General features: G+C 55.8%; 1 protein-coding gene across 1 annotated transcript; it reads left to right on the top strand.

Annotated features, from left to right (window-relative positions):
* The first annotated feature begins 6,932 nt into the window (after positions 1-6,932).
* PVALEF (parvalbumin like EF-hand containing) lies at positions 6,933-8,689 on the top strand. The gene is made up of 4 exons (XM_033182554.1): positions 6,933-7,035; positions 7,259-7,394; positions 7,666-7,781; positions 8,643-8,689. Exons 1-4 carry the CDS (start codon positions 6,933-6,935, stop codon positions 8,687-8,689), a joined length of 402 nt encoding a protein of 133 aa, XP_033038445.1.
* The last annotated feature ends 3,612 nt before the right edge of the window (positions 8,690-12,301 follow it).

Consider the following 12,301-nt stretch of genomic DNA (forward strand, 5'->3'; position numbering starts at 1 on the left):
ACTTTTCCAAAAAAATTGATTTCACCCACTCCTAACTCACTCTATGAGGCCAGCATTATCCTGACACCAAAGCCAAGGAGACTACAAGGAAAGAAAAATACAGGCCAACCTCCCTCATGAACGCAGATTCAAAAATCCTCAACCAAATGCTGGCAAACTGAATTCAGCAGCATATGGAAAGGATTATACACCGTAATCAAGTGGGATTTATTCCTGGAATGCAAGGATAGGCCAACTACAAAATTTGATCAGTGTGATAAACCGCACTCACAGAAGAAAGAACAGAAAACATGTGATCATCTCAACTGATGCAGAAAAAGCATTTGACAGACTTTAACACCCTTTCATGATAAAAATGCTCAACAAGCTATGAGTAGAAGGAAACTACCTCAACGTGATAAAAACCATCCATGAAAAGCCCACAGCAAACATTATACTCAGTGGTGAAAGGCTGAAAACTTTTCCTCTAAGATTGAGAACAAGAAAAGCATGTCCACTCTCGTCACTCCTATTCAACAAGTACTGGAGGTTCCAGTCGGACCAAGCAAGAAAAAGAAATAAAAGGCATTCACATTGGAAAGGAAAAAGTAAGGCCGCGTGTGGTGGCTCACGCCTGTAATCCCAGCACTTTGGGAGGCCAAGGCAGGTGGATCACCTGAGGTCAGGAGTTTGAGACCAGCCTGGCCAACATGGTGAAAACCCATCTCTGCTAAAAATACAAAAATTAGCTGGGTGTGGTGGCATATGCCTGTAGTCCAAGCTACTCGGGAGGCTGAGACAGGAGTATCTCTTGAACCTGGGAGGCAGAGGTTGCAGTGAACCAAGATCACACCACTGCACTCCAGCCTGAGCGACAGAGCAAGACTTAATCTCAAAATAAAGAAAAAAGAAAAATGTAAAATTACCTCTGTTTGCAGATGATATGATGTTATATGTAAGGAATTTTAAATATTCCACAAAAAATCTGTTAGAGCTAATTAATGATATCAGCAAAGTAGCAAGATACAAAGTCAACATCCAACAATCAGTTGCATTTCTATACACTACCAATGGATAATCTAAAAGGATTATCCATTTTGCCCAAAAAAGACAAAAACAATTCCATGTATAGTACCATCAAAAAGAATAAAGTAATTAGAAATTAACTTAACCAAGGAGGTGAAAGACTTGCACAATGAAAACTACAAAATATTGCTGAAAGAAATTAAAGAACACATAAATAAATAGAAACACAAAAATAAATAGAATCCTATGTTCATGGATTGAAAGATTTAATAGTGTTAAGATGTCAGTACTTCCCAAAGCGAGCTACAGAGTCAACACAATCCCTATCTAAATCCCAGTGACTTTTGCAGAACTAGGAAGCCCATCCTAAAATTCATATGGAATCTCAAGAGGCCCAAGATATCCAAAACAATCTTGAAAAAGAAGAACAAAGCTGGAAGACTCATAATTCCTGATTTCAAAACTCACTACAAAGCTACATAAATCAAAATGGTATGGTACTCACAGGCAGACAGACATATAGACCAATGGAATAGAACAGAGAGCCCAGGGACGGGCGTGGTGGCTCAAGCCTGTAATCCCAGCACTTGGGAGGCTGAGATGGGCAGATCACAAGGTCAGGAGATCGAGACCATCCTGGCTAACACGGTGAAACCCCGTCTCTACTAAAAAAAAAAAAAAATACAAAAAACTAGCCAGGCGTGGTGGCGGGTGCCTGTAGTCCAAGCTACTCGGGAGGCTGAGGCAGGAGAATGGTATAAACCCAGGAGACGGAGCTTGCAGTGAGCTGAGATCCAGCCACTGCAGTCCAGCCTGGGCGACAGAGCGAGACTCCATCTCAAAAAAATAAATAAATAAATAAAAGAACAGAGAGCCAGAAATAAACCTTCGTATAATATGGTCCAACGATTGTTCACAAGAGTGCCAAGGCCATTCAATGGGGAAAAACAGTCTTTCAACAAATCGTGCTGGGAAAACTAGATGTCCACATGCAAAATAATGAAATTGGACCCTTACCTAACACCGTATATGAAAATAACTCAAAATGGATCAAAGACCTAAATGTAAAACATGAAACTCTTAAAAGAAAACAGAGCAAAAGCCTCATGACATGGGATTTGACAAGATTGCTTGGATATGACAGTAAAGGCATGGTCAACAAAAGAAAAAAATAGACAATTTTGATTTCATGATAATTAAAAAAACTTGTGGGTCAAAAGAAACTATCAACAGACTAAAAAGGCAACCCAAAGAATGGCAGAAAATATTTGCAAATCATATATCCGAAAATAGATTAATAACCAGAAATTTAGAGAGAATATATGAAGAACTCCTAAAACTTAATCACAAATAAACAAAATTCAGTTCAAAAATGGGCAAAGGACTTGAATAGACATTTATCCAAAGAAGATATCAACTGCCTAATAAGCCCATGAGAAGATGCCCACCATCACTAATCATGAGGCAAATGGAAATCAGAGCTACAACGAGAGCTGGGTGCGGTGGCTCACGCCTGTCATCCCAGCACTTTGGGAGGCCGAGACGGGCAGATCACGAGGTCAGGAGATCGAGACCATCCTGGCTAACACGGTGAAACCCCGTCTCTACTAAAAAAATACAAAAAACTAGCCGGGCGCGGTGGCTCACGCCTGTCATCCCAGCACTTTGGGAGGCCGAGACGGGCAGATCACGAGGTCAGGAGATGGAGACCATCCTGGCTAACACTGTGAAACCCCGTCTCTACTAAAAAAATACAAAAAACTAGCCGGGCGAGGTGGCGGGCGCCTGTAGTCCCAGCTACTCGGGAGGCTGAGGCAGGAGAATGGCATGAACCTGGGAGGCGGAGCTTGCAGTGAGCTGAGATTGTGCCACTGCACTCCAGCACAGGTGAAAGAGCGAGACTCCGTCTAAAAAAAAAAAAAACAAAAACAAAAAAACAAAAAGGCGGCCAGGTACAGTGGCTCACGCCTATAATCCCAGCACTTTGGGAGGCCAAGGTAGGCAGATCACCTGAGGTCAGGAGTTCAAGACCAGCCTGGTCAACATGGTGAAACCCAGTCTCTACTAAAAATACAAAAAATAGCCAGGCATGGCAGCATGCACCTGTAATTCCAGCTACTTGGGAGCCTGAGACAGGAAAATTGCTTGAACCTGGGAGGCGGAGGTTGCAGGGCCGAGATTGTGCTGTTGTACCCCAGCCTGGGTGATAGGGTGATAGAGTAAGACACTGTATCAATAATAACAATTAAAAAAGGCAAAGATGGTAAATTTATGCTATGTGAATTTTATCATGATAAAAAGGCAAACGAGAAAGAAGAAAAGCACTAAGGAAATGGAGGAAAAGGTACCCACCGAGCCTGGACATTCTCCAGCATCAAACGTGTGTTCTGCAGGTGACTTTATCTCCATCGTGTTCGCTTGCATATTCCAAATGTTCTGTAATAAACCTAATTGCTTCATCTCATCCAAAAGTTATTACAGATGATATTTCAACCATCCTAATTAAAACAATCACATTCATTTAAAGGCCAAAGTTGGGCAAGAATTTAACTGGCCACTTATTGCTGCGGGGGCTAGGGAGGGCTCAGCCCTTCAGGAAAGTGACCTGGGAGGATCCACCAGTGTCCCCTTCCCTGTCCCGGCCTGGACATCTCCCTGATATTCGACCTGAGGCTCCAGGTGGCCCCGACCTCTATACCTGGCTGGGATGGGCCCTGCAGCCCCCTTGGGGACCACATGGAACCGTGTTCGTCTCCTCAGCTCCTGGGGTCTCTCGAAGGATAGTGGAGCCTCCCTCAAGAGGCTGCTGTGGCAGTCCAAGACCCCTGGGGCCCTGCCAATGGCAGATGATACTGTTATTACATTCACTGTCACCTGTCACATATCATGACTGTCACCTTCATTAGTGGGGACAATACCCTCACACCTCCAAAATGAGCAGGCTACCACGGCCTACGTAAGAGGCCTGGGCGGTCCCGTGGCCTCCAGTAGAAAGCCAGTCCCCCTACCCCGGCAGACAGCATCGTCCCTGGCTTGCCCACAGACCTGCCGTGCCCAACATGACCACCCCACGGGGCGGGGCTGCCAGCACCACCCTCCCTGGCAGAAGGGGACCGTGCCCCTGGTATATTCAGAGTCAGCCAGGGATCACCCTGGCCCTCCCTGACCCCCAGCAGGGGAGGCGCCATGGTTTGTGAGGAGGACCTTGCCTGGATAAGCTTTGTCCCGTAGGAGCCTGGAGCCTCCCCACTCCCACCAGCCTGCAGGCTGTGCTGTGCCCCTTCCCGCCGGCCCAAGCCTCGAGGCTGGGCTGCAGCACCCACTTGGTTGCCCCTTCAAACCCTACTCACGTGCCTGGCCCTGCAGTATGTTTCCTGCACCAGAGCTGGGGGGACAGGGTCCCCAGCCTCAATCTCCCTGCACCCACGCACTGCCCGCAGCCCCTCCCACTGTGTACAATCCACTCACTGGAGACCTGAGGCGACCTGAGGCTTGGGTTCCAGCCCCGTGACCTTGGGCAGGTCTCTCAGCCCCTCTGACCTCAGGTTTCCAGCTGCTGTCTGCCCAGCTGGCCTCGGTCACCCGTTCACCGGCTCACTGGTGCCCTCTGCTCCTCCCTAACTCCACCCCAGGTTTAGGGAGGCCAGGCGCGGTTAAGGGTCAGTCTGCCCAGCCCAGTGTGGACACACCAAGTGCCTGTGAGCCCCTGGGAGCTGCCTGTGCCAGGCTGGAGTGCCAGGGAGGGGCGAGGACAGCTGCAGCCCCAAGATGTAAACAGGCATGCAGGTATAAAAGCTGGAGCCCCTGGGCCTCTCCGCACCCCAGCCTGACCCACCTTCCAGAACTCTCAAAAGAAGCCAGGCAGAGGTAAGCCCTGCCAAGGAGGGGGTGTGGGTCCCTGGCGGCTGAGGTTATCCAAGCTGGATGGTGGGAACTTGGGGGCCTCCTCTTCATCCACAGGACAAGGGTGGCCCTGGGAGACCCCAGGGAGCCCAGGGGAGGTTGAGAAAGGAAGTGGAAAGAGAAGGAATGACCCTTCCTGCCGGTATCACAACTATGAGCCCCAAGGGGGCCCCCGGATGGGAGACAGCTGCATGTGCCTGGTCCTGTGGGGCACATGTGCGTGCATGCGTGTGCTGGTGCGAGCCTCTGTGGGCACGGCTACAAGAGGCGGCTGAGAGCTGGGGCCTCTGCATAGGGAGCTGGACCTGCTCACTCTGCCCCTAGGCCCCCAGGCTCTGAGTGGGGACGGAGATGGGATGGGGCTGGCAGGGCAGCAGGTCCAAGGCCTCTGGCCCCCAGACTCCAGCAGGCACACAGAGCTGGCTCTGGTCCCCGTGCCCTGCCTCTGACCCAGAGGGATCCCACTGCCTCCATCACCTGTTCCCCCGAGAGGCCTCTCTCATCTCAGCATCTGCCCTTGGCGACTGGGTGGCAGAGGCTAGTTGCTGTGGGCAGACCACAGCCTCCAAGAATGGAAGGTCCGGAGTAGCCCGGGGCGGGGCAACCCAGATGTAGCAATGCTGGGGAGGTGTGTGCTCTGAGGGGTCTTAGCCCAGCCTGGAGGCTCCAGGAGCTCCAGCTGTGGAGGGTGGGTAAAGGGAGTGAGGGAAAAGAGGCCTTTCAGCAGGGCCTTTCCCGGCACTGAGGGCAGCCCCCGAGTCCAGGCAGGGCCTAAGGAGAACTTGTGTGGTGACCCTCAGCCTCCCCCCGCAGGACATCCTGGCTCACTTGGATCCCGTTAAACTGTAGCCCGGGCCGGGGATGCAGGAGCTATAAATAAACCAGCAGCCTGGAGCTCCAGGCCTGCCTCCACCCTGTCTCCAGCCTGGATCTCAGGCTCCCCTGCCTTTGTTGGGGGACCCCTGAGAGCAGTGGGATTGGGGGTGGTGAACGAGCCCAGCCCCCAGCGCTCGGTAGATGGGACATTGGTTTGGCTCAGCCACGTTTAGCGTGGACTTTGGCCCAGCCCCTCCTCTGTAAAGGAGGTGACATTGGGCCTGGGGCCCCAAGTGGCAGGCAGGTGTCCTCTCTTCCAGAACGGGGCCCCAAGATGCCAGGGTTGGAGGAGGGGAACCAGAGTTCCAGCTCTGAATGAAGTGGGGCAGGGCCTCTCCTGAGGGCCTTGGAGGCCCAGGCCTGGCCCACATGCCCGCTCACCACCACCCTGCTGGCTGGGGGAATCAGCCACTGCAGGGGCCTTGGGGGCCCAGCTCCAGCCCCACAGCAGCGGACAAGCCCATTCCCCACCATCTCCCTTCCCTCCTGGCTCTTCGCACAGCCCCGTGAAGGGGCAGGTGTCTCCCCATATCACATGGCAGCTGGAGGCACCATGGGTTGGGGAGCAGAACCTGGTCCAGGGGCTGCAGCTGGCACCCCTCACACCCCTGGGGCACCAGGGTTGGGTTGCAACCCTTGACCTATGGCCTATCTATCCAGAGGAGAGCAGAGATGCCTCTGGCCACTGCTCAGCCCCATTCGAGAACACAGGCCGCCCCTCCTGGCAGCAAGAGCATTCCAGAAGGCTCTACCACCCCGTGAACTTTCAAGAGGGCCAAGAAGCCTGGGACACCTGCTGCCCCTTGCGCTCTGAGATAGCTGCTGTGCTGAGCCCGAGAACCCAACCCCCGCTGGGGACAGCAACCCGAGAGCCCAGCAGGTCACAAGGTGCTGCCGTGGGGGGCACAGGATGGCCCAGCCCCTCCCGCTGGCCCCTCTGCCTGTGCCCAGACCCCCACCTGCCTGGCTGGGACCCCAGCCTGTCTCAGGGGCCCTGCCACGACGCCAACACTGTGACGCCTGTCATTGTTCCCACTTTACGGCAGGACCCAGCACCACGTGGCGTCTACGTCTGCTCTGGCCCAAGTAGCACCCCCAATCCATGCGTGCACCCCATGAACTGACTCCCTATCCACCCCAGGACCAGGATGGACGAGGACCTCTCCCAGATGAAGAAGATGGCCTTGGCCATGGGCACGTCCCTATCAGACAAGGACATTGAGCTGCTGCCCACGGACATGAGACACTATGGTACAGCATGCCCTGCCCAGCACAGCCCCACCCATCCAGCCCAGCTGTGGGCAGGAGACCTCACCCCTTTTTCAGGGCTGATGGGTCCAGGACCCCAGGACCTGCGGCGGGTGGGGACATGGGGGTGCAGGACCTGGCAGCCCCCATCCCAGGGAGGGGTCTTCCCTGGAAGCCTGGCTGGAGTGAGGTCGGCCCCTCCGTGAGCCCAGCCTGGTTGCCCCAGGATCCTTCAACTACCTCAAGTTCTTTGAGCACATGCGCAAGTTCCACGCCTCGGGCCAGTTGGACGAAGCCATCCGCAAGGCCTTCCAGGCCCTGGACAAGGACAGGAGCGGCTTCATTGAGTGGAATGAGATCAAGTAATAGCTGGCGGCTGAGGAGGGGTGGGGCCCAAGCCACCCAGACCACGCCAAATGCCCACCTGGCAGACCTGGCTTTCCCCCACCGGGTCCCGGCTAGCCTTGTAGCTGGCAGGGCTGGGCCAGAACCGGCTAGAGGCCCAGGAGGCCCACAGGCCCAGGCTCCCGACCCGAAGTGTCCTTGCCTACAAAGTGCGGGGTGAACAGCTCGTGAGCCACTGGGCACCGGTTGGAAGCCCGTTGGCACTGACTCGAGCCCCCTCGGCCCCAGGTACATCCTGTCCATCATCCCCAGCAGCGGGCCCACTGCCCCACTGACAGACGAGGAGGCTGAGGCCATGATCCAGGCGGCGGACACAGACGGGGACGGGAGGATCAACTACGAAGGTGGGGGCAGCACAGCCAGGGTATCCTCAGGACCCTCCTTCCCCTGCTAGGCCGCGACCCTTGCCCATGGCCTCACCCCGAGGGCACCAGCACCCAACTCACAGATGAGGAAATCCAGGCTCAGGGGTCTAGGCTGGGCCGGGAGCCAAGGGGCTCTCCCCTGGGCCAAGGGCCCCACTGCAGAGAGGCGGCCAGTAGGGCTTTGGGAAGGCCAGCTGCGGCGGAGCCAGCAGGTATGGGGTCTCTGGGCTCAGGGATGCCGTCTTCTCGGGGGCCCACGGTCTTTGAGGCTCTCCATGGCTGCCCTGAGGTCTTACCCCCCAGTGGCTGGCCACAGGCCTGGAGGGCAGAGGGCACACGAGGTGGACAGGGCCTCCAGACACCCCCTGCCCAGCCATGGGCCCTGTCCTTATCTGCCTGGGTCTGGAAACCCCAGCAAACCTGCCTTGTGGGGAACCACAAGGCTTGGCGGGCAGCGTAGCCCCTCTCAGAACCCAGGCCCTGCAGCTGCTCTGTGCCTCAGTTTCCCCACTAGATGATCATAGGAGGAGACCTGCTCTCAGAGAGTCTGGTGGGAATTCCAGAGAGTCTCTGCAGAGACCCAGGCCATTGCAAGCCCCCCGTCCCCAGCCCAGGTCAACGCGTCAGGACCAAGCAGCCGGGCCCAGGGCAAACAGCTCCGGTGTGGGGCCCCGGCCAGACAGGCTGGAGGCCTGGTCCCTGCTCAAGGGCTTGGGGACGGGAACCCCTGGACTGTGTACTCCAGGCGCACTCCCTCTGCCTCCTTTGAGAGTTAAAGGGCTTACAGGGATGGGGGACACAAAACAGGGGCACTAACTAGAAATTGATCTCCTGCTCTAGAATTTTCTGAATTGATCAAAAAGGAGAAAATTCCAAAGAAGAAGTAGCACCATGACGAGCCCTGGCCAGCCGAGGGGCTCCCGGGGGTAACTCAGGGTGACCACGCACCTGGGCAGAAGCCGTTGGGGCTGGTAAGAGGAGGCAGCTGTGAGGGTGGACCCAGCTTTTGCTGGAAAATGGAAGAAAAGCAGCATTAAATGAATGACGCAGCCTGGTGTGTCTGTTGGGGATGCTGGTGTGAACTGGGGTGGGGGCAGGATCAGGGCCACAGGTGACAATGGCTGGGGGGCAGGGCGGGCGTGTGGGTGGGGGAAGGAAGATGCCTTCTCCCATCCCTCAGCCCCACCTGGCTGTGGGAAGCCCCCAAGGGCGACCCTGCAGCAAGATTCCATCCAGCTGGGCCTCCGGTCAGCAGGGTACATGGTGCTCTGTGGGCCCAAACCCTTGAAGAGCCCCCTTCCAATCTGCAATGGGCCTGGCCGGGGCCACACACTCCCAGTTCATACCTGGACGCAGCAGGGGGACACCTGCAGCCCCCGGGTGCCGCTGGCAGGGGCCTTGTTCCAGGCCGAAGCACCCGGCAGATCCTCTGCCCCCATCTCCTGCCTGCTCAGGCTCCCGGGCTGGGCCCTTCTATCTCCTGGCTGTGTGTCTCCCTGGATGGTGCTCCTCTCCCCACTTAGTGCTTCCGGCGGGACCCCAGCCCAGTCCTTGGTCCCCTGTTCCACCCACACTCGCCTGCCCCGAGCCCCTCATCTGGTGGCTTAAGGGCCCCCGGCCCTGGCAGTTCCCAGCCCTGAGGTCCTGTGAGTAGCAGGAGCCCGGACCCCCTTTGGTGCCATTTGGGGATGTGGGTGTCGGCCTCCAGCTGCTCACTGGCCACACAGGACTCCAGGCCCTCTGGGCTGGTGGCACTGAGGGTCTTGGGAGCCTGAGTCCCGGCTCACCCCAGAAGGGAAGACACCTGCCCATCAGGGGAACCCTTGCTGGGCTTACGGCAGCGAGAACAGAGCTGCTCCAGAGGCAAGTGTGGCAATGGCAGGGTCTGCTTGTCGCGGCAGCAAGAGTGAGGCTGATCCACACGCCATCCTCACGGCCCACCCGCAGGTAACTACGGCTCCATCACGACATACACACAGAGCCCCACTGCCCACACCACCCTGGCCACCGTCACTCTCGCCTGGGCAACCACCACAGCCCCCTGGTTGGTCTCTCCACCTCTACCCTCTGAAGGGCCTTCCCTAACTTGGTGTCTGGAGGGCTCCCTCTCGGAACCCTCCCAGGGCTCTCCTCTCACACAGGGTGACACTAGAGGCCTCACGTACTCTGGCTTCCACTTTCCCTCTGACCTAAGACCCCCAGGTCCTGCCCCTCCTGATGCAGCCACGTGGCCCCCTTGCCTCCTCAGCCAGGCGCCACCCTGCCCTGGGGCCTTCGCGCCTCCAGCCCTCAGCCTGGCATGCCCTTGCCTAGACATCCAGCTGCGAGGCAGACCATCTCCTCCTTCGATGCTTTCTGCAAATGTCGCATCCCGAGGTTGTCTTTACCTGCCCTGTTTGATATTTCACTCACCCTCGCCAGCATCCTGCGTCCCCCTGGACCAGATCTTTTCCCCAAAGCACTCCCCGTCCCCTAATACACTATGACATTCATGTGCGTATGCGTTTATTATGAGCAAACAAATCATGGGTGCTAAGATCCAGAGCAGGGGAGCTCAGAGAGGTGAGTGCAGGCGGCATAGGCTGCCCCACTGGGCATCTGCCAGTCAGCAGCAGGACTGAGAGGGCGCCGGGCAGCCTCCTGCTGTCCAGGGCCTGTCCGGGAGGAGGGGCTTTGGCTGCAGCTGCTATGGGCTACCCAGTGGGAGTAAGAACAGCAGAGAACCCGACCCGACCTCACCAACTGGAGGCTGCCCTCACAGTCCGTGAAGAGCCCAGCATCAGCCCCTGTCCTCCCTGTCAGCCAGAGCCACAGTGAGCCCACCAGACAGGGGGCTGGCAAAAGTCAGTCCCAGGGCCAGATCCAGCCCAACACTGGCCAAACCTGGTTTTGAACTGTCCAGGGCAGCTTTCGTGCTGTGCTCAAAGAGGCCTTAGAAAGTTTGAAAATAAAAAGAAGGGGCCAGGTACGGTGGCTCACACCTGTAATCCCAGCACTTTGGGAGGCTGAGGCGGGCGGATCACCTGAGGTCAGGAGTTCAAGACCAGCCTGGCCAACATGGTGAAACCCCTGTCTCTGCAGAACGCACATTATTTTTAAATATGTAAAGCATTTACCACAACTGTCCAAACGCTGGGCCCTAAAGTGAGATGCAATCAAGTCAAAGGACTGAAATAATACGGAACATTCTCTGGCCATACAGAAGCTAAGTTAGAAATTTAAAAGATAAAAAAAGCAGCGCAGTTCTAAACAGCCTATGGTTCAAAGGGAGCACCCTGCAAATGTGAAAATGGTTTGCACCAAAGAAGAATGAAAATACAACACGTCAACTTGTGGCTGCCGCTCAAACGGTGCCTTGGGGGAAATTCACAGTCTTAGATGCACAGACTCCAAAGGAAAAGGGCCTGGGAATCAATGTCCTAAGTATCCTTCCCAAGAAGTTAGAAAAAGAACAAAAAAGGAAGCTTGCAGGAGGGGCAGAAATAAAGGTGGGCATTGTGAAATATTAGGTTTCTCGCTTTCTTTCTGTCTCCCCTGCTGGAACATAAGCCCCTCGAGGGGTTGGGTGTGGTAACCTGTAGTCCCAGCTACTTGGCAGGCGGAGGCAGGAGAATTGCTGTACCCCAAATTCTAGGCCTGGCATCGACAGACGCCTTAGATGATTTGGTTGATGATGTGAACTGTCTCAAAGAAGCAGGCTCTGCCAGGGAAAGAATGGAGCCCATGAGGGCAGCGAGCCAGATGGGGTGGAATGAAACCCAGGCAGACTCCATTTATGCTTCTAGGGTCTGGCCCCCGCCCCGAAGCCCTCCCCCCACCCCCAACAGCCCATCAACCAAGACAGGGAAGTGACCCAGCTGGGGGAAGGGAGTCCGGCTTTCTCAATGGTGAGACTCGGGGTGCCCCCCCACCGTGACTCAGAGACCCCTCCAACCCCCTGGGGACCTCCACAGTGTCTTGCTGGGTGAAGCCTACCTCTGTGTTGCCGTCTGTTGGGCACTAGAACTACCTGGAGCAGAAGGAGCTGGAAGGCTCAGGGCACCAGGTTTGACCCGGGGCCTTTCCCGGAAGGCTGGGGCCTCACAGCTGCCCCTGGAGCAGAGCTGCCCCTGCCCACTGCACTCCCAGCTTCCCGCACTCCACTCCCCACAAGGGAAGATGGGAAGAGAAACGCCATCTCAGCCCTCTTCCCCGGGCACCCGGGTCCAGGAGAAGCCGCCCGGCAGACAGGCCCTCTCCTCAACGTTCCAGCCTCTCAGGAAAACGCTTCTCATCAGCACAACACTTGAGGCCACGCAGCTGGAGGGCAGCGCAGAGACAGGAATGATACTCGGTACCAGTCCCTTCATCTAAAATTTGAATTAAAAACCAACAGGCTGGGTATGGTGGTTCACACCTGTAATTCAACTTTGGGAGGCCAGGGTGGGGTGATCACTTGAACCCAGGAGTTTGAGACCAACCTGGTCAAAACAGTGAGACTGTCTACAAAAGTAAAATAA

The sequence above is a fragment of the Trachypithecus francoisi genome, unplaced genomic scaffold (genome assembly GCF_009764315.1).
Source record: "Trachypithecus francoisi isolate TF-2019V2 unplaced genomic scaffold, Tfra_2.0 Lachesis_group20, whole genome shotgun sequence".
NCBI classification, from domain to species: Eukaryota; Metazoa; Chordata; class Mammalia; order Primates; family Cercopithecidae; genus Trachypithecus; species Trachypithecus francoisi.